This window comes from Cotesia glomerata, linkage group LG10 (assembly GCF_020080835.1).
Source record: "Cotesia glomerata isolate CgM1 linkage group LG10, MPM_Cglom_v2.3, whole genome shotgun sequence".
NCBI lineage: Eukaryota > Metazoa > Arthropoda > Insecta > Hymenoptera > Braconidae > Cotesia > Cotesia glomerata.
In genome coordinates this window covers 8,456,227-8,482,738 of record NC_058167.1, presented here as the reverse complement: position 1 = coordinate 8,482,738, position 26,512 = coordinate 8,456,227, and the positions used below count along the sequence as shown (strand labels likewise).

The 26,512-nt window shown below is 27.3% G+C and overlaps 2 protein-coding genes and 1 long non-coding RNA gene across 9 annotated transcripts in view; 1 reads left to right on the top strand and 2 right to left on the bottom strand.

Annotated features, from left to right (window-relative positions):
- Positions 1-2,786, top strand: part of LOC123273180 (neural-cadherin) — a 118,457-nt gene extending 115,671 nt beyond the window's left edge. For all 7 annotated transcript variants that reach the window (XM_044740460.1, XM_044740458.1, XM_044740456.1 and 4 more), the window contains one exon: positions 1,284-2,786. In XM_044740460.1, the coding sequence (XP_044596395.1) occupies positions 1,284-1,393 (110 nt within the window). In that variant the 3' untranslated portion in view covers positions 1,394-2,786. The remainder of the gene's footprint in view (positions 1-1,283) is intronic.
- Positions 2,787-13,492: 10,706 nt separating this feature from the next.
- Positions 13,493-15,687, bottom strand: LOC123273269. Its single transcript, XM_044740651.1, has 4 exons — positions 15,404-15,687; positions 15,236-15,334; positions 13,927-14,105; positions 13,493-13,839 (listed from the first exon to the last, which is right to left on the bottom strand). Exons 1-4 carry the CDS (start codon positions 15,647-15,649, stop codon positions 13,833-13,835), a joined length of 531 nt encoding a protein of 176 aa, XP_044596586.1. The 5' UTR covers positions 15,650-15,687; the 3' UTR covers positions 13,493-13,832.
- A 7,250-nt stretch (positions 15,688-22,937) lies between these two features.
- On the bottom strand, positions 22,938-23,271 carry LOC123273291. Its single transcript, XR_006511297.1, has 2 exons — positions 23,180-23,271; positions 22,938-23,028 (listed from the first exon to the last, which is right to left on the bottom strand). It is a non-coding gene; the product is annotated as an uncharacterized LOC123273291 (long non-coding RNA).
- Positions 23,272-26,512: the final 3,241 nt, after the last annotated feature.

Sequence of the window (26,512 nt, the reverse complement as noted above, 5' to 3'; positions counted from 1 at the left end):
ATTTGTTATTCCAACAAATTCTCATTGTCATTATTAACAATAAATGCTCAGGTTGTTTAAGATCCGTAATTTATTTGATGTCTAAATTGTATCAAATTCCGCAACGTTTCGTTGATAATCTCAACTTCATCAAGCGTCTATAAATTAATAACAAACCATCATTTACATTTCAACAATATACAAATTGTTATTAAGATCTTACAATCTTAGAACATCTTGTGAGATTTTAAGATCTAAAAAAATTTGTATTTTATAATTGTTTTTATTTGTATATTGTTGATATGTAAATGATGATTTGTTATTAATTAATAGACGCCTGATGAAGTTAAGATTATCAACGAACCGTTGCGGAATTTGATACAATTTAGATATCAAATAAATCACGGATCTTAAACAACCTGAGCATTTATTGTTATTTATTGGCTGAGATCTGAATATTACCTTCATTGTTATTATTATTATTATAAACTCTCTTTATTACTCCAACAAATTCTCTTTGTTATTTTAATGGAAAAATTTTGCTGTTTCAACAAAAAAATTTGTTATAGAAACTAAAGTATTTTGTTGAATCAACTTTAAAATTTTGCCACACGGAAAGAACAAGATGACACTGGATATCATCCCAGATTATACTCAGTGATATCTGTGATAAAAAAAAATTTCAGATAGTAGCTAGAAAAATCTAGATTATACTGCGTGATATCTGGATTATAATCATTATAATTTGAATTATACTAGTTACTATTTGAAATTTTTTTTCACTTAGTATAATCTGGAAGTAACAAAACTATTTAGTTGTTATAACATATCAATAACTTGTTATAAAACTAAATTTTGTTATTTTAACATATAATTTGTTATCCCTATCTGAACAAAATTTTTTTCTGCGGACAAATCTAATTTCTTATAAATTTTTTTTGTGACACGTCTAGATCTCTTTTAATTTTTTACCAAATTTAAGACATTATAAAATGAAAATCCATTAATTTGATTACTCTATTATGCGAAATATTTAGAGTAGTTGGCTAGTAATACAATAAGTACCCGGTGATGTCACTACGTCATAATCCGATGAGATATAATAATTAGTACCCAAATAACTCAAACCTCCAACAACCCGAAAGTTAACCACCCTCAAAGCTTTGCTGCTGAACGATCAACGAGCACGTATCGACATTTCTTAGCCTCAAGCCCTCACCGGCAGTCGCTATAAAATAGTTAGAGCTTACTTAACATCCCTCTTATAATTATATAACTCAACAACTTTGCATTACTCGTTACAGGAACCGACGACGAACAGCACGAGTACGAGTACTTGGGCGCCTGGGGCCCGAGGTTCGACAAACTAGCGGATATGTACGGCCCGGCGGACGAAAGTGAGGAGGAAGAATAAACAATTAACAATTATTAATTGAATAAATAGGAAGATAAACAGCTTAAACTATCAGCCGCTATGATACCAGTGCGCGACGCTAATTTCCGCGATCTCGTAAAAAACTATACCCGCTGTGAATAAATAATTCGTAGTGAAAAATTAAGTTTCTGCCGACGAATCGCGCACCGACTTAAAAACTATCCACCATTAAAATCTTTACTCTTAAAAGTTTAGCTGTACAATAAACTGAAAGCTAAAATTCAAGAAACAAAGTTTAAATATAAATATAAAACCCGTAATTGTGTCCTACCTGAAGCACGAACTTTGCAATAATATTTAACTTAAATATTAATTATAAAAAAAAACAAATATAAGTAATTATTAATTATAAATAAAAGTAATACTTGCACGCATTGATGCATGGGTGTATGTTAAGTGCGCGTTTATTTAAGCACTTCATTCCTAAATGTGCATATTTATTGTTAAGGTGACTTTTGTATAAATAATTTATTAATTTATTACCCGATATTTTTTATTGGTATTATTATTAATTATAATTATTGATATTGATATTTTAAAAGTTATAAGATAATTTTAAACAAAACCGACACCGTTTATATTAAATTTTTACTATGTTAGTTTGTAATATTTGTAATTATAATTATTATTATTATTATTATTAATTATAAACGTGTCGTATGAATATCGGCTTACGTGTTTTTAACTCACGATAAATATTTTTATGGAAAATAATAATAATAATTATAAATATTAAAGAAGAAAATGAAATAATAAATTGATAACAAATACCAAAGAACAATCTTAAAGTTTTAAACTTATGTCTTTTTTATACGTAAAAAATAAAACTAATTAAAAGAAATATATATTAAATACTCGGATCTCAGCACGTGGAGATTAAGTCTCGATTTTTTATCCTTTTTTAGTTTATTAATTAATTAATTATATTGTATTGTATTAAATTAAATTATAAATTAATGATAATCTTTTTATTATAAATTATAACTGTACGCAGTTAAGACCGTGATGTATAATAATTAACTGTATTACCTATACTGATAATTAGTTACCCCGCAATCTATCAATGGTTTATTGCCATACCTATCAATTAATTATTAATTATTATTATTATTAACTAATGATTCATTGCTCACATCGTGAACTAAAGATTAACATACACGTAGAAAAGTCATTAAAATATTTAATTAAGTGTAAAATAATTACACGAGGCTAAAACATTTATACTTGAGTCTCGGGACTTAAATAAAAACTTTGTATTTCTTTATGTCAGAGGCTACGAAGACCAGAAAAAAAAACGTACATCAGACAACATATGTATTAAATAAAATAAATTAAATTTTAAGATTTAAAATAAATAATCTCATGAGAAATACAACAAGCTTAAGAACGCTTAGTTATTAATAAATGTCGTACTTGTTTGTGTGAATAAAAGCAAAGACAAAACCATTTAGCCATCCAATCAACTGATTTGTAAATTCTCAACGGGATATTAATAGTCAATTTAACGATTAGATATAAATATATATATATATATATAAATATAAATATAAATATATGTATTATAGTCATCAGACTATTTGTATAAGTGCATAATTATTGATGTACGGATGTGTAATTATAATGATTATTATTACTTATTTTTAAACAAAATTATTATTAAAAAGAATTGATGATGAAAATAAACAGAAATTACGATGGGAAATCAGAGCAACGAAGTGAATTGTAACTCTGGTTTTAAGGTTTATTATTTTAGTTATTGTAATTTTTAATTGCATCATTTAAATGTTGTGATAATTATTTTTACTATTTTTTTGGTATTTTAAAATTTTGTGGCTCTAGATTTAATTTATAAATTTTTTTTATCTTTGATATGACTTACTTAAATATTTAAAATTAATAAACATTTTTTTTTACTATCATATTTATATTTTTTTTTAATAATTATTAATTTATTAAAATAAAAACTAGACTTTATTGCAATTAAATTCCTCAACTAGAGCGACAAAATTTTGAAGCACCCTTAACCGCGTATACGCTGTCCCAAAAATCCTCTTCCTAGTCTATCATATGTCATATATATCATATATTTAGTATTAAAATTAAAAAGTATATTATTATTATAATTAAAATTATAATTATAACATTTATTAAATGTTTCGTCTAACATATGTACTTCCATAATCCCTTCCTCGTTATCTACTTGCACTCCTTTATTCATCAACACCTTGTTCATTGATCATTACGTCGTCATTATATTTACCGACTAGTTGTGTTTATTTAAATGAAAATCTATGATATGATAAAGAATTACTTTAACGCCATCGAATTTTTAGACATTAAGCAGAGACAGTATTCCTACAGACTGGCATTAAATTGAGAAAAGATAACTAAACGTTATTTAAATGAATAAAATAACAAAACTATTAGAAAAAAAAAAAAAAAAGAAGAAAATAATAAAACAAATGTTTTATCGTTAACACATGAGTTTATTGTGTGCAGTGGCATTAAGAGAGATGATTAGATTGCTGTTGTGTATGTACATTGAAGATTAACAAAATATGGTAATGATTATGATGATGATGATGATAATGGTAAAGAAGCAAATCGTTATTACACTGATATATTTAATTATTATTATTGAATATTGTTTTTTTAATTGATTAATCTTGCTGAAACTCAACTCACTCAAACGACAATTCATTACACACATTCATTTTTTAACTATTCAAATACTGTCAATATCTTGTACATAATGTAAAGTAACGAGAGTGAGTGCGCACATTTGAATTAAACACTCTAATTGAAATGACAATTACTAAAAACTGGTCTGACTTTTTTTTGCGCACAATTACTTTTTAAAACTTTGGATTTTTTTATGAATATTTAATTCGGAAAAATTGGAATAAATTTGAGTTGGTAGAGCAAGATTAATAAAATTGATTATTTACCAGAAAAAAATAAAAAAGTAAAAAAAAATAAGCCAATAGATATATATATTTACTGTAGATGTTGACACACTGAATACTAAATATGTATATATATAAAATATATATGTACTGCCACTGAACACATCTCATTAGTACAATTACCGAATATATATGAAAAAATATTATTATAATTATTATGATTATAATAAATTGTATCGATTGGAGATTACTATCTGCAGTATAATCGACATTCGTATTTTAAATTTAATTGGTATTTATTATTAATTACTTGATATTATCACTATAACCATACCATTTGTACGTTAATTATACTTCTGTTTGGACGAAATAAATGCCTTCTTTTTAATAAAAAAAAATATATAAATATATATTATTAAATTTTTTTAAATCCTTAAAAATTAACTCTCAAAAGAAACTTAAACTTACCTAATAAGAATTTGCAATTTATTTCTTTCTATAGAATAAAAATAAAAAAAAATATATATGGATCGACAGCATTAAAAGATGAAATAAATGAAGTAATACAAATTTTCACTTAAAGTAAAAGACCCAGTTATTGACACTGGCCTAGTTATTGACACTTGCAATTTTATTTTAATTAAAAAAAATGAATCAACTCTAATAAATTAAGATACATAATTTTTGAATTATAAATTTCAAGATAATTGTTTTTCTGAGAACATTTTATTTTTTTAATTATAATAAAATTGTAAGTGTCAAACAACTAGGCCAGTGTCAATAACTGGGTCTTTTACCTTACCACCGGAGAAAAATACATTAGATTTTTCCTAAAACAAAAAAAAATATTAGGATCAATCCAAAAACAAAAATTACTTACTTTGGAGGACGCCATAAAAAAACTCCAGCTCTTAACTGGAACTCTCCATCTCGACATGGTATTCCATGTTCTATAACAATATCACTACACAAAACTATACTTCACAAAATCACGGAACTTGTAATTTTTTTATTACACGGTAATTTAAAACGCGGTTTAAAAAAACATCACCACTTAAAAAATAAAACATTGTTTTTTTTGGTACTGCGTGTATTCTTCTCGGCTCAAACTTACCTAATCAGAATTTGCAATTTATTTATTTCTACCGAATAAAATTAAAAAAAAAAAAAATATGGATCAACAGCATTAAAAGATGAAATAAATAAAGTAATACAAGTTTTCACTTACCACCGAAGAAAAATACATTAGATTTTTCCTGAAATAAAAAAAAATATTAGTATCAATCCAAAAATAAAAATTACTGCAAATTATTTAAATTACTTTCATCCATGATATAAATAATAATTTAAAGTTATCAGGAACGTCATCTAACGTTCATTTATAACTTTAAATAACGATGAAGTGTTTCAGAAGATTATTGTTATTACATAAATGTTAACCTCAAATCTTGCCTGAAGAAGTTGTAAATAACAACGAAACGTTGCAACATTTGAAAACGTAACATTTGTTTTTACCCTTGGTCCACGTTCCTGATAACTTTAAATTATTATTACTGCAAATACTTATTTCGGAGGATGCCATAAAAAAACTTCAGCTCTTAACTGAAACTCTGTCTCGACCTGGTACTCCATGTTCTATAATAATATCACTGAACAAAACTATACTTCACAATCTCACGGAACTTTTCAATTTTTATTACACGGTAATTTAAAACGCGGTTTAAAAAAACATCACCACTTAAAAAATAAAACATTGTTTTTTTTGGTACTGCGTGTATTCTTCTCGGTTCAAACTTACCTAATAAGAAGATGCAATTTATTTCTTTCTATAGAAAAAAAATAAAAAAAAAAATATGGATCGACAGCATTAAAAGATGAAATAAATGAAGTAATACAAGTTTTTACTTACCATCGAAGAAAAATACATTAGATTTTTCCTGAAACAAAAAAAACATATTAATATCAATCCAAAAATAAAAATTACTGCAAATACTCACTTCGGAAGACGCCATAAAAAACTTGAACTCTTAACTGGAACTCTTCATCTCGACCAGGATCTCTTTGAGCTCAGCGAGCTCATAATATCACATTAATTATATTTTGAGCTCAAAAATCTTAAAAACGTCATAAGTACAATTTTAAGCGCCCAGGTATGGAATTAGCGGGAAGTTGCAGGGATGGCCTTTAGGGTGAACCGTTTTACTAATTTTTTTTCAATTAATTTTAGCCCATTTGAAATACGAGGTTCACTGATCAATTGTTGGTCAGCTGAGCCAAGAAGAATAATCAACATAGTGTGCAAATCATTTCAGCCTATTGGAGTACGAGACCCACTGGTTTATTGCTAACCAACTGGGCCGAGAAGAATATGTGTAGTGTCAAGTGAATAATTAATTTAATAATATTTTTTTTTCAAATAATTTTAGTCCACTTGAAATATGAGGCGCACTGGTTTGTGACCAACTAGTTAAGCCGAGAAGAATACATGCAGCACCGAAAGAACAATGTTTTATTTTTTAAGGTAGTTGTAGCGTGATAGGCATTTCAACAGAAAATTATGAAATTTTTTTTATTGAAAGATAAATATATTAATAATTCACTACCAAAATTTCAGATCAATTGACCGCACCGTTTTTGAGTAATTAATTTTCGAAATTGTATTACTTCATTTATTTCATCTTTTAATGCTGTTGATCCATATTTTTTTTTTTTTTTAATTTTATTCGGTAGAAATAAATAAATGGCAGTATTTATTACTATGCTTTACTTGTACTCCTCTCGGTTTTTACAAAGCTGATTCCTCTTTTTCTACTAGCTCTACGCTTTTTCTATTTCTCATATTGGACCTTAGCAAGTCCCACCCGACACTTCATTTTTACTTTAATTTTTAGCGGCTGTGGACCGACTTGTGCTTTCTGTACCGTATTCACCCTGAACCTCACCTCTCAGGCTGTTGGAACAGAACCATGGGGAAACCACAGAGAAAACCCATGATAGTATAGTCGGAGCTGGGCTAAGTCTACAGTGATTGATAAGAAACTCTTCTTTATCGACCACTGGAGCATTAGGCCCCTCTCCTAGTGTGCAGAAATCCCTCGCGCTAACCAACGCCGACTAGAGTGGTCACCCATTCAAGTTGTTCCTTAAATGGGTGATCACCCAAGTCAGACGTGTGCCGCCCGGCTATCTCTGCCACTTTCAGAGGCTGGCAACGTAACGCCCAAATTTTTATTTATAATCACTGAAAAATAGTGGTGCGTGTCGGGATCGAACCCGGGTCCCACTCTTTCGAATAGAGGGCACCGAGCCGACTAGGCTATTGCCCGCCTTATCTCAAAAAGATAGTATTTCTATGCATTTGAGCTCTTCGAGCTCAAAAGTCTGATAGAAGTTTCATAGAACACTACTTTTGGAATTTTCAAACCGCAATAACTTTTGAATGGATCAACCGATTTTCACGCGGTTGGCGGCATTCGACGCAGTTTTATTAGCCTCATAAAAAATTTTCAGGTTTTTATTGATCGAACCGAAAATTTCGAAGTAATTTCGAAAAAACACTTTTTTCGGTTTTCTTTCGTTCACGATATCTCTCGAACGAATTAACCGATTTCGACCAGCTTGGTGGCGATCGACGTGGTTTTTTATTGTCTAGAGCTGATTAGTTTTTGGAATCTATCGGTAGAGCCGTTTAAAAGTTATCCGAAAAAAACAACATTTGAAAAAATTTTTTTTTTTAGTTTTTTTAAGATTTTTCAAAATCTACTGATCCGAATCGGTCCAAATTATACTCAAAATCTAAGTTTGGCCAAGCCCTTTCAAATGGCACCAACCGCGATAAAATCGGATGAGCCGTTCAAAAGTTATAAGCGGTTCACATACTTTCACACACACACACACACACACACACACACACACACACACACACACACACACACACACACCGTGACAACCTCGCGGGAGTAGTCAGGGAAGCTTCCTATGCCTATGACCTTCAAACGTCGAGATCTGATGAAAACTCGATTTTTGCAAAACGGGGTGAAAACAATAACTTCCCGATTTTTGAAAATCTTCGATTTTCTTAGCGGGAAGTTAAAAATATTGAATTAATTATTCACTCAACACTGCACATATTCTTCTCGACCCAGTTGGTTAGAAATAAATTAGTGGGTCTCGTACTCCAATGCGTTGAAATGACAAACGCCATTTTTTGTGTTATTCTTGACTCAACTGACCAATAATTGACCAGTGAATCTTGTAATCCTAGGTGTAGAAAAAATTAACAAGGATTGGTAAAGAAAAATGAAATTTATCAAAAAAGAGTATTCAAATTAAACAATACCTGTGAAACAAACTAGCATATCAACCTAGAATAGTAGAAAAATAAAATTCTCTGGTTAGTATTAAAAATTGTAATTGATTTAAAAAAAAAGGTTGTTAATTTAGAAGATAAATAAATAAATAAATAAATAAAAATTTTATATTGGCAAGTAAAAAATGGATCAGGAAGAGATAAGGAAGTGTGGGCGAGAGCTAGATGTGGGAATATAGCAAGAGCTGATAAGAAAGGCTACAATGACTGGAAATGTAGAGCCTGCAAAGTGGAAGATGAAACGCTAGAGCATTTGTGTGGTTGTGAGAAAATATCAGAGAATATGAGTGAAAAAGTACGGAGCAAATTACGAGAGTGGTGGGGAACGTGTGAGGGAGACAATATAAAAGAAAAAATAATAAAAAAACTAAGTGGGGAACTGTGCAAAGAATTTTGTAAAATATTAAGAGAAATAGAAAGAATATTAAATGACAGTGATAAAGTGGTAGAGAATAATGAGAGCGAGAATGAATGATTAGCATGTATAGGTGGAATGCTGAGAAATTGAATAAAAATTTTAAATTGTTTGTTTTTTAAATATACATAGAAAAAAAAAACAAAAAGGGAAGAAAAAGCAATAAAAACATTAAGTGATAGAGGCATATAATTTAAATATCAGTGATAAAGTGATAGAGAATATAGAGAGCAGGAATGTATAAATAACAAGTATAGATGGAATGTCGTTGAAATGAGTAAAAATTAAAATTTAAAAATTAAAAATTGAATTGTATTGTATGTATAAAATAAGGAAAAGAGAGAGAATGTGAAGAATAGATTCAATATAGTCGAGAGCTTATATTGTGAGATGGTATAAAATTGGTTGTTAAATGTATGAGTGCTCAAAAGTACATCAACACATGTATGAAGTATATGTATGTGACCATATTCATTTATATTATCTTATAGAAATTAAAAGTTTAAAAAACTACTGAAGTTTTATAAACACATAGCTTTAAATATTTAAAATTATATTGTTTGTAAAACACATAATTTTTGTGATACAAATAAAACACTTATCTATCTATCTATCTAAATAAAAATTTTAGCAACAAAAATTTCAAAATAAAGGATTTAATTGACTTGAATAAAATAGTAAACTTCTAAATGAGAAGTGAACGAAGCAAAAAGTTCCAACGAAAGCTTCTGACCGTTACATCTCCAACCGCCAAAAGTGCGGCATTTCGGGTTGCGGTCAACCAGTCAGATTGAAAGCATTCCGAATTATCAAAACTTTAGAAAATTTTGTAATTTATAAAACACCGAGCTATCAAATATAGGTAAACATAAATCTTATATTCCTCAAGAGTTAAAATTAATTTAATTTCGAAAAAAGTTCGTTCCGACGTATATTCATCCGAATACTCATCCATATGAATAATGATTCGGTCGAAAATTACTCATCCAAATAACTATATATTCACATTTTTCGGCTAAATGAGTGTTCGTCTGTTCATTTATTTTGGCGTAAAAATTTTCGTTGTTATGTTTTTTAATTTATTGAGACTTTGTGACTTTTAAAGATTCTATTAATATTCTAATAATACACTGTAAAAAAAACCGGTGTAAGTCCATGCGGTGTACGGTGTTAAAAATTCCGGTGTTAAATTCAACACCGAAATCGGTGTAGCAGTAACACCGGTCGTGGTGTAAATATTTTTTTTCGGTGTTAAATCGGTGTTGTAAATTTTCCGGTGTTGATAATATTTTAAGTAACACAATTTTTATAATTAAACTTTTATGTTTAATAATTAAAAATAAATAATCAAAAAAAAGTTAATATTTAATTTAGAAAGTTTAAAATAATAAAATATAAAGTAGATAAAAGTTTTTGATTAAAATAAATACACTGTAAAAAATTTCGATGTAAAAATGGACCCAGAGCACTTTACATGGCCGTGTAGTGTGAAATAATGGTGTGAAATTCTCTCGGTGTGAATTTTCGATCCGTGTTACTTTAACACCATTATTAAAGGACAATTTTAGGACATCATATAGATAATCGGAAGCTCTAAAATAGTGGATTTTAGTAATTATTTCATAACTTTTAAGTATTTTTTTTTAAGATTTTCGGAATACTTCTAAGATAATTTTAGAATCAATGCAATTTATTTGAAGCAATTTAGTTAAATTTTGTCCTTAAATCTTATGTGGAACCTTTTTTGAATAATCTTAAAACATTTTTTTAACTATTTGAGAACAAATTTTGAATACATTTGAGACTTTTTTCGGATATTTTTGAGACAGTTTTGGAACATTTTTTGGACAGTTTTAGAGTGTTTTTACAACAAATTTGAAACATTTTTAGAACAATTTTACGACAATTTTGAACGTTTTTTAAATGATTTTCAGAGAGATAATTTATTTTTGCACAGCTGTAGATTTTTCAAGTTTAAAACATCCATTATATTATGAGAAACATCATGGTTACGATAAAAATAATTATTATATTGTTCCTAAACATTTAATATTGTAAATACTATTTAACTTGTTGTATAACATTCATTAAATTGATTTCTGCGTAATTTTATAAATTGAAAATTCTTAAATAAATGTTACTTATCTTATTTTGATAAATATTGAATATTAATTGTGTTTTATGGATCATGTAATATTCATACTCCGATACGGTGTAAAATTATTCTACTGTTACACCGGTTTAACACCGATATTACACCGGATTTTTAACACCGCAAAAGAGCACCGCTACACCGGTGTTAATACACAGGTGTTACATAGCGGTGTTAAAATGAGTCCATTTTAACACCGCTTTTTTTACAGTGTATAGCTTTAGTTTTTTCTTTATTCAAGTTTATATTTTTCGGAATTTTAAAATTCATCAAATTATTTATTTTAAATTATATTTTATATTTACTTTCTAAGTTCTAGTAATTTATTAATTCGGAATGTCAATCTGACTATTTGAATGCAATCCGGCATTTCTAGGACGCTACGTTAGGAGGGCGCTTCTAGCGGGAAATTTTAATTCAAAAATTAGAGTAAAAAATTTATAATACTAAAATTAGCCGACATTTCTAATTTTTTTTATTCTTTTCCATTTATTAAATTGGAGCAAAAAAATATTTTTTAAAAATTGCACTTAAAGTTTCTCAAGTTTTTTACAATTTTTTTTTCTTATTTTTTTGCAATAATTTTTTTAATAAGAAAAATTCTAAAAATTTTTAAATGTCGGCTAACTTAATTTTCATAAAATATTTTACCAATTAATTAGATATTTTTTTATCAACACAATTACTTTAATGTGTTGAAATTAATCATAAGCTTAATTATTTATTTATTTATTTATTATTATTATAAACCAGTCTAGAATAATTTTAATAACTTGTTTTTGTATCCGCAATTTTACTTGGACGTAAGGGCGTCGAAGTTGTGACTTCATACCAGTTTTCTGAAGCAAAAGAGAGGGTGAAGTAAATACTATTGTTTTGAAGAAAAAATCTTCTCTATTTTTCTATTTAAAAACATAATTATAGATTCAAATATTATTGAATCAAATAAATTTCACAAATTTCTTCATGATATATGTGAAAAAATTTATCCTAGGATTAAATAAAAAAATTTTTAATTCAAAAATATAAAAAAGGTAATTTTATAGAAAAAAAAGTATTTTAAATTTTATTTATTTAAAAAAATCTAAATTATCTGCAGCTGCTACAACAGGAATTATAAGGACAGCGCGAGTACTTTCTTCTTTGGCTTTTGCGGTACGGCTCGTCGACAAACCTGACGAATTGATCCTTTGAAGGAAATTCTGAGGATATTCTCTGATATAATTTGCACAGAGCGACTTCCAGGCATATTTTTAATCCAAATATGCTGTAAAAAAATCAAAAAAATACTAACAATGAACCAACTATTAGGTAAAAACAATTAATTAATTAATTAATCAATTAATTGGAGCTTACTTATAAATAGAAAAGTCAATTGCTTCTGTGATATGGAGTGTCATTAAAAAAAAACCAAATGACACCAAGTACGTCAGAGCCATCGGTAGTTCATATTTGATGATCACGTCCGCTACTTCAGCTTGTTCGGATTCTTTCAGCATCTATAAACAAAAATCACAGGTATGAATAAAAAGTAATTGGAATAAAACAGTCAGAATTTTAATTTACAAAATAAAAATGTAGAAGAATTATTATAAATGAATTACGTTACGTGACAAATCCTTTTAGGGAAGACATTCAACAAAAGTGCGTCGATGGGACTCCAGATACAAGCCAGAGAGAATTCAATGATGAACATCGTTGCCAATAGCTGGAAAAAATCATAAATAGATAAATAAATAAAATAAATCACCTAACCTATTTTCTAAATTATTAATTAAAAAAAATTTGTTAATATTTAAATAAGTTAATCTTGGAAATTTGGACAATAAATGACGTTAAATTATAAGCAATTCTCATAATTTTACATCTTCATTTATTGTACAAATTCCTAAGATTAAGTTATTTAAATATTTTAAATATGGACGAGAACTTAAATATCAAATTTATTAGTTTTAATAAAGGATTACCTCGTACAGACAAAGAAAGGGTGCTACGGGTTGCCGAAATGATGATGGAAATAATGTGACTCTAGCAATAATAACATAGACCCCAGAAGCAAAGAAAAATAACTTAACCTGGGTGCCCCAATCATCGTAACCGTTCTCTTGCGCGGTTGTTTGAAAAACGTAAATTCTACTGGTATTTAAAATCAATGCCCAAATAGTACAGAGTATTTTTGTCATTATTAATTTATCATATTTAATTTAACACTCAAGTAATTCATGCTCACAGACGTAAATAAAAAAAAAAATCTCAAACCATATTTGACTTATAACTCTGAACTTGTTTGCAATTGGACGTTTTTTATTTTATATAACTTACAGCAATTTTAAAACTTATAACTTTTAATTTAAATATTTTATTGCAATTAAAATAATGACCGTGATGATGATGACTTGGATGTATCAGTCGATCCGCGAGTGTAAAAAAACCAATCAGTTACTTCAGGATCTTGGAAGGAAACCCTACGAGCGTTGAGTCCTCTTCCCACAAGCCATAAGTGATAGATTTTGATCCTGAAGAAAACAATACCTCGCTCGTTCTCGATTCTCCGTCATATTCTCAACGACTATTCACTAATCACTAATTATATTTATTAAATTATTTTTTGTAATTTATAATCATGATTATTATGAGTAATTATTTTTTAAATTTTATTTTAGAGCTTACCTGGACATGTAGTCGAGCAGAGCATCAAGAGATTCTGTCGCGTCCATCATCCATACAAACGATAGTATGGACAAGCAAGATGTCATGTAGTTAGCCGCCTCGTCTGTTGCCATGAAATTAGCAAGACCGGCAACCACTGAGTAAGAATTTAGTCCCATCGTTGTATTTATCCACATTAGCTGGAATGATAATAAATAATTGAATTATTAATTATAATTAATCTTTATTATTAAGAGAATAAGAAAAATTTTTTTTCTAAGATTCATATAATAAAATCGGTTTTTTAAGTTAAATTTAGTGTCATTGCAAAGTTGTTGACTTGAATTTGTGCCTTTTTAAGATTTAATATCATTCTCACCGATAGTCAATTTATTATGATAAGTATTTAGGCTGCTCTGTCTCTAGAAACATAATTAGGAAATAACCTTGTATTTCGTGAAATATTGACATTTTTAAAGATATAAGTTCACCCCGATATTACATTCATCGAGACCTTTAATTTGAGTACCCACATCAATTTTTCATATATTTTATATACTTATATATATTATGTCTATAAATATATGAAAAATATATCAAAATGCATGTAGGTAGTCAAATAAAAGCTCTTGATGAGTGTAACTTGGGGATGAGCTTATATCTTTAAAAACGTCAATAGTTAAGAAAGTACAGTACAATTTAACAAATATCTTGTGAACTATTGATATTTTTAAAGATATAAGCTCATCCCGATGTTACACTCATCGTGACTTATCATTTGAGTACCCACATTAATTTTTCATATATTTTATATATTTATATATATGAAAAATGCATGTGGATACCCAAATGAAAGCTCTTGATGAGTGTAACATCGGGATGAGCTTATATCTTTAAAAACGTCAGTAGTTAAGAAATGACATTGTATCTTGTGAACTATTGACATTTTTAAAGGTATAAGCTCACCTCGACATTGCACTCATCGAGACCTTTCATTTGAGTACCCACATCGATTTTTCATATTTTTATATATATTATACATATGTATACATGAAAAATATATTGAAATGCATGTGGGTACTCATGAATGAAAGCTCTTGATGAGTGTAATATCGAGATGAGCTTATATCTTTAAAAACCTCAATATTTAAGAAAGTACAGTGCAATTTAACAAAAGTCATTATTTAATAAAGCAAAATTTTATTTATTTATTGTTCACAAATCACGGCAGTCACATAGTGACTGCAAGGTTGCTAGTTATTACTAATTAATTATTATAATTAAATTATTTTTTTTCTTAATTCAAAAAGAGAAAAATAAAGAAATTTACCCATTTACTCGACTCTTGAGTCAGTGCCCAAATAACGTGAACGAGAGGTGTCCAAATTACTCTAGTTGATAAATTAGCAACTAAAGCAGCAACTAACATCTGAAATGATAATTATTTGAATAAATAATCATAATAATAAATTGATAAGTAAAAATAAAAATACTTTACTTCGTAGATGTACAAAAGATAAGCCGGTGGTGCTTTCAAAGACCTCGGCCAAGGTTTGTGTTCTGCAAAAACCGACAAAATCGAAAAAGTAAATAGCAAAGACTGGTATGAAGGATGAACAATTGGCCCGTCTTCAAAGCAGAATCCAATTACACATATTTGACGAATGTGTGTGTACATTCCTGCAGCGATCATCGCTATCCAGTGGCCATTTATACACTCAACCCAATCTCTCACCGCTTCCATCCTGATTGATGATTACGGGAACTATTTTATTATTATTAATTATACAAACTATTTTTATTTTTCCGTCTTCTAATTTAGATTGACTTATCATCCGTATTATTAATTGTTATGTTTTGACTTTTTTCTCTCAAACGATTGACGTTGAAAGGTTCGGTTACTGAAAACAACTTCACGTCAAACTCAGTTATTTATTTTTATTTTTTTTTAATTTCAACAAGAATATTCAATCTAGTTTTTTTTAATAATTTTTATTAACGTAAAAAAAAATTTTTTTATTTGATTAATGAAAAATCTCATTATTCATTTTGACTAAAAAAAGCATTAATTAATTTTTTTTTTAGAATTATTCTAATTATTAATTAAAATGATATTTAAAAAAAAATTCTAATAACTTTAAAAATTAAATTGAAAGTATGCAATTTATTTTTATTATTACTTTTTTTTTAATTTCAACAAAAATATTCAATCTAATTTTTCTTAAATAATTTTTATTAAAAAAAAAAATTTTAATCTCACAAAAAATTTTTAAAAAGCATAATTTTCAAAAAATCTAAGATTTTCAAAAAAAAATTTTGTATACAATGGAAGCTTTAAACTAATTATTAATCATAATTATCTAATTATTTAAATTAAAATTTTCCCTTTAACAATTGAAATTAAAGAGAGCATACTCTTTGCTCCAGTTGATGGTATCGTATTTTGAAATGCACCGAATCAGCTTGACTACACGTAATTTTATATATATATATGTCGGAGAAACAGTAGTTTGGGAATTGTTAGAGTTCTTTGGATCAGTTTCAGCCATCTTTATTATCTCACAATAATTGAAATATAACACAGACTTTGATTTAAAGTATAATGTACACTAACTCGTACAAACAATAAATTTAACTACAAATATTTCATTATAATTGATATAACAGGTAAAGACGTTGGTGAATAAGACCGAGAACGAATCCGGGGTCAGCAGAATGTATGCGATCTTTACTTGATCAATGCTCAACGAGAACTACTCGTCTCAGTACCCTAAGTACTTTTTCTCTCAAAAAATATTTCGACAGCCCTCATTGTCTGTCGATATCTTTAACTGTATACTTTTTACTTTCATCCTATGACCTCAGCTACGTTTGGTGACCATTGTCACTCCGGACTTAAGCCCATCGTCATAACCATAAAAAATATAATCAGCTTAGGTCGTAAATAATATCTAAATATTCTATGCTTTACAATTTTGCTTAAAATTAACAGACAAACTAAAATATTAGGAATTTCCTATCTCTGGGAAAACCCAGCTCGATATTATCTCCGACATATATATATATATATATATTAGTGTGTCATTTTAGGCGATATTTTTTTTGCTATACCAGAAAATCTGGTAGTGTATAGAAAATAAAAATTATGCCTCTGAGCTAAAGGTTTTAAGTCCAATAGCGGCTTAGCTCATCAAAAATTCAATTTCCCATTTAAATAGCACATTGTTTCAAGTAGACTTTTCGTTATTAAAAAAATTTTTTTTTGAAAAACCTTTTTATAGTTTTTGTAGGAAATTAAATTCTCTACAAAAATATCTCTTTGGACGAAGACTGTAGAATCACTATTTTCGAAGTTATAGCCTGTTAAACGGTAACATTTAAAAAAATACAAATTAAATTCCATTTAATTTTCAATTTATTACTCTTACATGAATAATTTAATTTTATTGTACATTTTTGAGCATTAAAATTTTTAATTAAAGTATTGACTCGTTTCAATATAATAATCTAAGTCAAATTATTATTAAATAGTTATTACTATTGTGAAATAATAACACTTATGGATTGAAATCATATTTTCGCGCATATTTAAAGCAATATATTCCTTAAAAATTTATCTGTTTCAAGAACAATTTTCACTCAGCCGGATAGAGGCTTCGGGACTCAGCCACATTTGTATTTTCATCGTATTAGTATACATAAAAGCATGGTATTGTACGTCTTCAGCAATCCAAGCTCCTCGACAGGATTTAGAATTTATGAAAAATTAACTGAATTATAAAAAAATAAATAAAAATTTTTCAGAAGTAGCGTCAAAAAAATTCAGCAATCACTTGTGGTATTTATCTGAACAACTTATTTGTTTGTAATTAGTTGAGACAATGTTAGCGCAGAAATCAAATTAAAATTAATTGAATCGGTTCAGAAAAAAAAAAAGTCAAATTAAAAACTTTAAACGATTTAATGTAAAAAATGTTAATATTAATTCCTTACTAAACAAAGAATTATAAGACTTTGCATCAGAAGAGTCGATGATTATTTTTAAAAGGTTGGAACTCCCAACTGATTTTTTAAATTTACATCCTGATCAGTGGATATCTGACAAAAGTTACAATACGTGCCTCAAAATTTTAAAACATTTACACGTTGTTAATGATACTGCGGAACGGGCGGTCCAATTAATGGAAGCCTACAATAAAAGCTTAACTTCTGATGAAGAGCAGAAGCAGTACTTATTGCAATTTGCAGCTATGCATAGGAAAATATTTCCAAATGCTAACAAGCAGACGTTAATGTTACCATTTTTAGATAAATGAAAAAATGAAATTTTTTGTAATTATAACGATTAATTAATAATAATTTGACTTAGATTATTATATTGAAACGAGTCAATACTTTAATTAAAAATTTTAATGCTCAAAAATGTACAATAAAATTAAATTATTCAAGAATAATAAATCAAATTATTAAGAGTAATAAATTGAAAATTAAATGGAATTTAATGTGTATTTTTTTAAATGTTACCGTCTAACGGGCTATAACTTCGAAAATAGTGGTTCTACAGTCTTCGTCCAAAGAGATATTTTTGTAGAAAATTTAATTTCCTACAAAAATCATAAAAAGGTTTTTCAAAAAAAAATTTTTTTAATAACGAAAAGTCTACTTGAAACAAAAAAAAAATTTTCCTGTGTTATTTAAATGGGAAATCGAATTTTTTGATGAGCTAAGCCGCTATTGGACTTAAAACCTTTAGCTCAGAGGCATAATTTTTTATTTTCTATACACTACCAGATTTTCTGGTATAGCAGTAAAAAAAAAAATATCGCCTAAAATGACACACCCTAATATATATGAAAAATCGATGTGGGTACTCAAATGAAAGGTCTCGATGAGTATAATGTCGGAGTGAGCTTATACCTGTAAAAATGTCAATAATTCACAAGATGTAAGGTCATTCATTAATTATGAATCTAGAGATAGAGTATTTTCTCTTAATGATATTCTCTTAATAATATAGATGATAGGATTACAATTAATTCAATTATAATGGAACCATTAAATGATGTTTCATTATTTTATCTTGTAAAAAAATATTAATAATTGATAATAATAAGACTTTTTTAGTAACCCAAATCTTGGATGATTGCTATTTTGATAATCATAGTCAATCATTCAAAATAATCAATAACAGCTCTAATATTTGGAAATGTTTATCATATATGGATTTAAACGATTGTGTTATTATTTGTTTTAATATTTTAAAGGAAAAAATGTTCATAACTAAAATATGGATGCAAATAAAGAATTAAATTAAATAAATTTATATTATTTTTTCTTTCAGAATTTTTACAATCTGAGGTGGTTAAAGTTACCATCTTCGATTGTAGCAGTTATAATTTTTAATAATTACAATTATTATTTTCGATAGTAATCATTACCATTATTAATAGTAACTAGTACAATTGTCAATGATAACACCTATTATTTTGTGACTAATTAATTTTATTACCATTTCAGATAGTTCGAGTTAATATTTTCGTATAGTAAATACTATTATTAATTTTTCTCCGTATAGGTATATAAAATATATGAAAAAAATCGTGTGCGTACTTTAATGAAAGGTCTCGATGAGCGTAAAATTAGGATTAGCTTATATCTTGAAAAATGTCAATAACGAAGAAATGACGTTTTATTTTGTCTACTAATGATATTTTTAACGATCTAAGCTTATCCTGGAGTTACACTTATCGAGACCTTGCATTTGAATACCCACACGAATTTTTCCATATATTTTATAAAAATAATAAATCTTATATTTGTAAAATATATAAAATATATAAAAAAAAGTTCGTGTGCGTACTCAAATAAAAAGTATCGATGAGCGTAACATTAAAATGAGCTTATGTCTTAAAAATGTCAAGAATTGAAGAATGACTTAGTATTTTGTCTATTGATGATATGTTTAACGATACAAGCTCATCCTAGAGTTACACTTATCGAGATCTATCATTTGAATACCTACACGAATTTTTTATATATTTTATATATTTCACAAATATGAGAAATATCATACATATGAAAAATATGAAAAAATTCGTGTGCGTAGTCAAATGAAAGGTCTTGACTAAGCTAACTTAAGGGATGAGCTTACACTTAAAAAAATATCAATAATTGAGAAATGACGTTGTATTTTGTCCACTGATGATATTTTTAATTATGTAAGCTCATCTTAATATTACACTTATCGAGACTCTTCATTCAAATACCTACACTAATCTTTTATATATTTCACAAATATGATAAATATCATATTTATAAAATCTTTTATTTAAAAGCTTATGCGACGTTTTCATTGTTGTCGCTTTTCATTACTACCTTTACACTCTTTCAATGTCTGAATCATCGTGTCGTAGATCTCATTTAAAAGAAAATTGAATTTTCCCGGAGAAATGTCAAAATGGCGAGGTGCCCCGAAGTAGGGGGTCCGAATACACCAAAAAGTATTTGTTACAAAAATAATAAGCAGATTTTACTATCAAATAATTATGAAGACTCCATTTAGTCAAATAAAATAAAACGAATTAATTTTTACACAAAAATTAGTTAGTTTATTGACAGAAAACGACTGTTTGAATCATTTGAAACATTCGAATTATTCGAATATTCGATTCGAACACTATTCGCACACCCCTAAAAAAAGCATTAATTACTTTTTTTAAAATTTGAATTATTCTAATTAATAATTCAAATTATTTTTTATTTAAAAAAAAAATTTTTTTTTTAATTTATTTAATGAAAAATTGGTTGAAAATCATATTATTTATTTAGACTCTAAAAAAAGCATTAATTACTTTTTTTAAAATTTGAATTATTCTAGTTAATAATTCAAATGATTTTTTATTTAAAAAAAAAATTCTATTAACTTCAAAAATTAAATTGAAAGTATGTAATTTATTTTTATTTTTTTTTTTTTTCAATTTCAACAAAAATATTTAATATCTAATTTTTTTTTAATAATTTTTATTAATAAATAAAAAATTTTTTTTTTAATTTGATTAATGAAAAATTGCTTAAAAATTATATTATTTATTTAGACTCTACAAAACGCATTAATTAATTTTTTTTTAAATTTGAATTATTCTAATTAATAATTAAAATGATTTTTTATTTAAAAAAAAATTCTAATAACTTCAAAAATTAAATTGAAAGTATGTAAACTTTCACAAAAAAACATAGGTCACCTGCAGGTCAGAATGGTCTTGCTCATAATTTATTATCAAGCATCAAAATGAGTCCGTTTGCACCCTTGCCAATAAAACTGATGAACATACTGTGTAAAGTACATTACACTTCATCCATAATACATTGCATTAGCTGATAGCCCAGAAAAAGTACAGAATTAAATAAAATAAATCGCCCGCATAATTCTTCGCTCAATCAATCGCAACCTCCTGGGCTTTATATATATATATGTGTGTGTATATATGTATACATAAAGCTAAGAGGACTTTCCATATAAAATAACATGATGAAATAACCCCGGCTGATAATCAAATACATAACAATAGACATAACATGAAATCTCAGAGAACTCAGCTGTGAACAAGGACGCAGACAAAGCGGTCATCGATCCGTGTGACATCAGGAAATTATCCTTTGATCATGTCACTTAATTTCCCCAGCTCATCTTCATCAAATTAATTTCCTGCGCTTCCCAACTTTATATTAATCATCCCCTTCCTCTTAAAAATATTCAAGTGTATTCGTTCTAATTAACGAATGAAAAACTGCATGTTCATAAACAATTAATTACTATTATTATTATTATTATTATTATTATTCATTAATTCATCTTGTTAAATTGCTGAGAAGACAAAATATAAAATTTTAAACTTTAAAAATATTTTTTTTTTTTTCAGGAATAAAAAAAGAAAAGAGAAAACTTAAACAAGGATATCATTTCAATTGGTTCAATTGTAAGATAAAAAGTAACAGTAAGTGATTTGAACGATTATCCTTATCGATTGTCCGTAGCCATAGCAACGGCACAAAGAAGTTCATAGTTTTTTATTTTTATAAAAATTTATATAAAGTACCAGTAGTTTTACAATTGCATTGTTCTTAGATTTATAAAAGAAGACTTCAAATTACAAAAGAGGATTTTTCTTTTCATTTCCTCACTTACTCTTGCTCTTGTACTTGTACTTTTAAATAAGTCGCTCTTGATGTAAGCTGCCAATTATTTGATTTAGATTTATTCATTTATTTTCTAAAGATTTAATTTTTCCATTTACTATATTACTTAAAAAAAATCTGGAAAACGGTTGACCCTGAAGACCATCCCTGCAACTTCCCGCTAATTCCATATCGAAGTGCTCAAAATTGCACTTATGACGTTTTTGAGCTCTTCGAGCTCAAAAAGTTAGCTGTTCTAAGCTTTTGAGCTCTTCAAGATCAAAAGTCTGTTAGAAGTTTAATAAAACAGTATTTTTTGAATTTTTAAACCGCAATAACTTGTGAATGAATGAATCGATTTTCACGCGGTTTGCAGCATTCCTCGCAGTTTTTCAAATTCTATGATATACTTTTAAACACAAACTGATCAAACCGAAAATTTTAAAGAAATTTGAAAAATTCACATTTTCCGAATTTTTTCGACAACGATAACTCACGAACCAATCAACCGATTTTCACGTTCTTGGCAGCGATCGACGTGGTTTTTTGAGTTTTAATAATTGTTTTATTTCATCAAAAACGATCCAAAAAGAAATGTCGAAGTTACACTGATAAAAGGATTTGCTTATAGTTAAAATATTTGTTAATATTTAACAAATCATTTATTAGAGACCACTTTTTAGTCCTTAAGGTAGTACCCTCGCCAAAGTCATTTTCTTAGGATTTTTTTTTAATTTTGGTAGATTAATGTTCATATAATTCTTCGTCGATTGGCGCAATTTGAGAATTTTTTACCATCTAGTTTCCGAGATATTTAATTTTAAAGTTTGAGTTTTGAACGCTCTTATACATTACGGTATTCGCTCTGAGTGAAGCCATGGTAGGGGAAATGAAATCGACTGAAGCGTTCGCAGTGGTTACTTTCGGAGTTACGGGAGGCTATTATTCCTAAAATTGTAAGTAAGTACACGTGGAAGTATTTATTTTGTTTTAATTTTAATAAATTAAAAAAAAATGAGACACCAGAGTTGTTGTGTCTTAAAAAATACCAGCAGAAATATTTACTGCAATCTTTTTTATTTTTTATCATTATACTTACTTGTTGTTGATTCGTTTAACTAAAAAACAAAACTGCAATTATTACACTGATAAAAGGATTTATTAACTATTAATAATTTAATTTATTTGAAGACAATTATTTAATTTATTAAACTTTAATAAATATTTTTTAACATTCAATAAATATTTATTTGGTAGGAAAGTACATTTATTAATAGTTAATAACTATTTATTAATAGTTAACGAATATTTATTAACAGTTAATAAATATTTTGTTGAGTGAATTTGTTTTGCTTGTAATATCATATGATATGAAGATTTCTTATAAACAAAAATCATTTTTATAAATTATTTGTATTAATTATATTACATTATAATAACGTTTATTGTAAAATACCGAATTCTATCATAGCTCATAATTATCTTTTGTATTTATAAATATTAAAAAGGTTAATTTATTTAGTGAATTGAATTATTATCATGTATTCCAGCTATAGGATTATAAAAAGTGTCAAAAGAAAATGCTATTTTTGCTTTTGATTTTAAATAAATATTTGCAAACAGTTAAAAAATATTCATTAACAAACAAATCCTTCTATCGGTGTATAAAATTGTCACATATTTTTTATAACTTTTTTTTTTACAATTATTTATAAAATTTATTTATTTTTATGTTTCTTGCTATTGACATACGTATAAAAACATACTCTGACAGCCTCCCGTAGTTCATATTTTGACTGGCGCTGCAGTCACACTCATAGCGAATACGGGATATCGAAAAATTTACCTACAAACATTTTTATATCTTAGAAACTTTTCTTAGGATCTTTTTAAAAAACTAGAGTAACGTTAACTAACAACTAAACAATTTAAAAAAAAAAATTCATTGATAATTACCACACAGTTTCAGAGATATTTATTAATAAGTAATGAAAAATTTACCAGACTTTAACTGAGGAGGGGATACGTTAATAAAGCTGTGGCAACAGCGCAAGTTTTGTTAGCCGCGAAAGAAGTATGAGACGCGCATGCGCTGACAAATTTGAAAAGTTTAATTTACGTTAGGTGTAATATTATAGTTATTAATTTTATTTATTTGAAAAAAAAACTATGATTATTTTATGAAAATAAGTATTTTTTTATGATACTAAAGTTAGCCAACATTTTTAATTTTTTGACTTTTTTTTAATAATTAAATTAGAAAAAAAAAAAATTTTTTTATATTGCATTTACAGTTTTTGAAGTTTTTTTCAAGTGAAATTTCTTTTTTATTTTTTTATAATCATTTTTTCAATAAAAAAAAATTCTAAAAATTTTTAAATGTCGGCTGAATTAATTTTAATTTTTTTTATATTTATTAAAAATTCAAAAAGTTAACAATTTTAATATAATAATATATATTAATCTTTCAATGTATGTAAATAAATAAATAAACGCATGTATCAAAACAGAGGTAAGTCTACAGCCAGTCCAAAACACTACAGTATAACCACTATAAAATATCTTAACGCTCACGCAGTGTTGCCAGACTTTTCAAACGATCAGTATCTCCTTCGTGATTGGCTGAAATAAGTACATAAACAGCAAAAAGTTTTAGGCTTGTCAATAATGGCTATCTGGTATGTGTACCGTACACTCTGGCATAAACTTTTGACGACGGAAGTCGCGAGGGTAATACCTTAAAAAATATTCCTTAGTAAGGTAAAAGCCCCAATATATGATCATGTACCAGTATATGATCACTCCATGTATTTGTATATCTATATTCACAAATATAGGTATACAAATACATGGAGTGATCATATACTGGTACATGATCATATATTGGGGCTTTTACCTTATATAAAAAGATTTATCAATCCCTACTAGTCCCTACTAATATTATAAATGTGAATGTAAGTTTGTTTGTTACGCTTTCACACAAAAACTACTTAACCGATCATCATGAAACTTTGTACACATATTCTTGGAAGTATTAGAAGTAACATAGGATACTTTTTATGAAAGGAAAAAATTTATTTTTTACGAAAGATAAAAAAAATTGTTTGTCAAAAAATTAGAATCACATTGATTCAGTTCTATTGGAATGTAATGATCTTTGAACAAATCATTTTAAATACTAAGAAATATTTGTTTAATACTAAAAAGTGGAATCTAATAAATGATTTGTTAAATATTAACAAATATTTTTAATTATAAACAAATCCTTCTATCAGTGTATGTAAAAAAAAACACTTTGAAATTTTTCGTTTTCGATAACTCCCAAACGAATCAACCAATTTTGACGAGACTAGTGGCAATCGACGTGGTTTTTCAAGTTTAAGAGCGGATTAGTTTTTGGAACTGATCGGTCGAGCTGTTTAGAAGTTATTTCAAAAAAACCATTTTTTGAAAATTTTATTTTTGAGATTTCTCAAAATCTAGTGAACCGAATCGATTCAAATTTTCACGAAATTTAATGGCAATAATACTCTTTGGATCGCCACCTATCTTGATCCGATCAGTCAAGCCGTTCAAAAGTTATAAGAGGCTTACATACATACACGCATACATACAGCCGCACGGACACTATCGCGGAAATAGTCAGGACAGCTTCCTAAGACCTCAAAACGTTGAGATCTAGTGAAAACTCGATTTTCGCATAACAGGGTACAACCAATAACTTCCCGAATTAAAAAAAATTTTCAATTTTTCTTAGCAAGAAGTTAAAAATTTTTTTTCTAAATTCAATATTACCTAATTTTTCGACAATAAAAATAACCAATTAATAAAGTAGAGTGAAATAATATAAAATTAAAATGAAATTCTATTGTTGACATTTGACTAGACTTGAGGATATGCGGTCGAACTAACACAACTAAAAGCCTTTCTTTAGTTTCTATCTCCCAAGGACTTATTGTAAAAGACAGTTCTAGTCGTATTTGAGTAGAGATACAATCTTGCGTTCTTACGTTTTCTGTATAGTACATGAATTTCCTCACGAGAGAGAGGATTTTTAAATTTCAATGCTGATTCGGCATTCACTAAATTTTTTTTATTTAAATCTAATGTAATATATAAAAGATTTTTTTTTTTATGGCCAGCCTAAATGTTTCCTATTCACGTCTAATGTTAATTTAATATTTTATACTTGGGTCTATTTTCACAGCTTTTTCTTTAAGTAGTCCAAGGCAGCGAGTTAACTCGATTTAAATCAAACTCAGAATCTCTTCGTCAAGTTTATAATACAATTACGCTTCAATTTGTCTTCCCTTGTATCGATAACGTTCATTTAAATCCTTTATGCTCAAATTAGTAATAAGAATTATAATTGATAACTTTTACTTTTCTTCAGGTTATTATCGACTGATTTGATTAACTGTTCATTGATTTT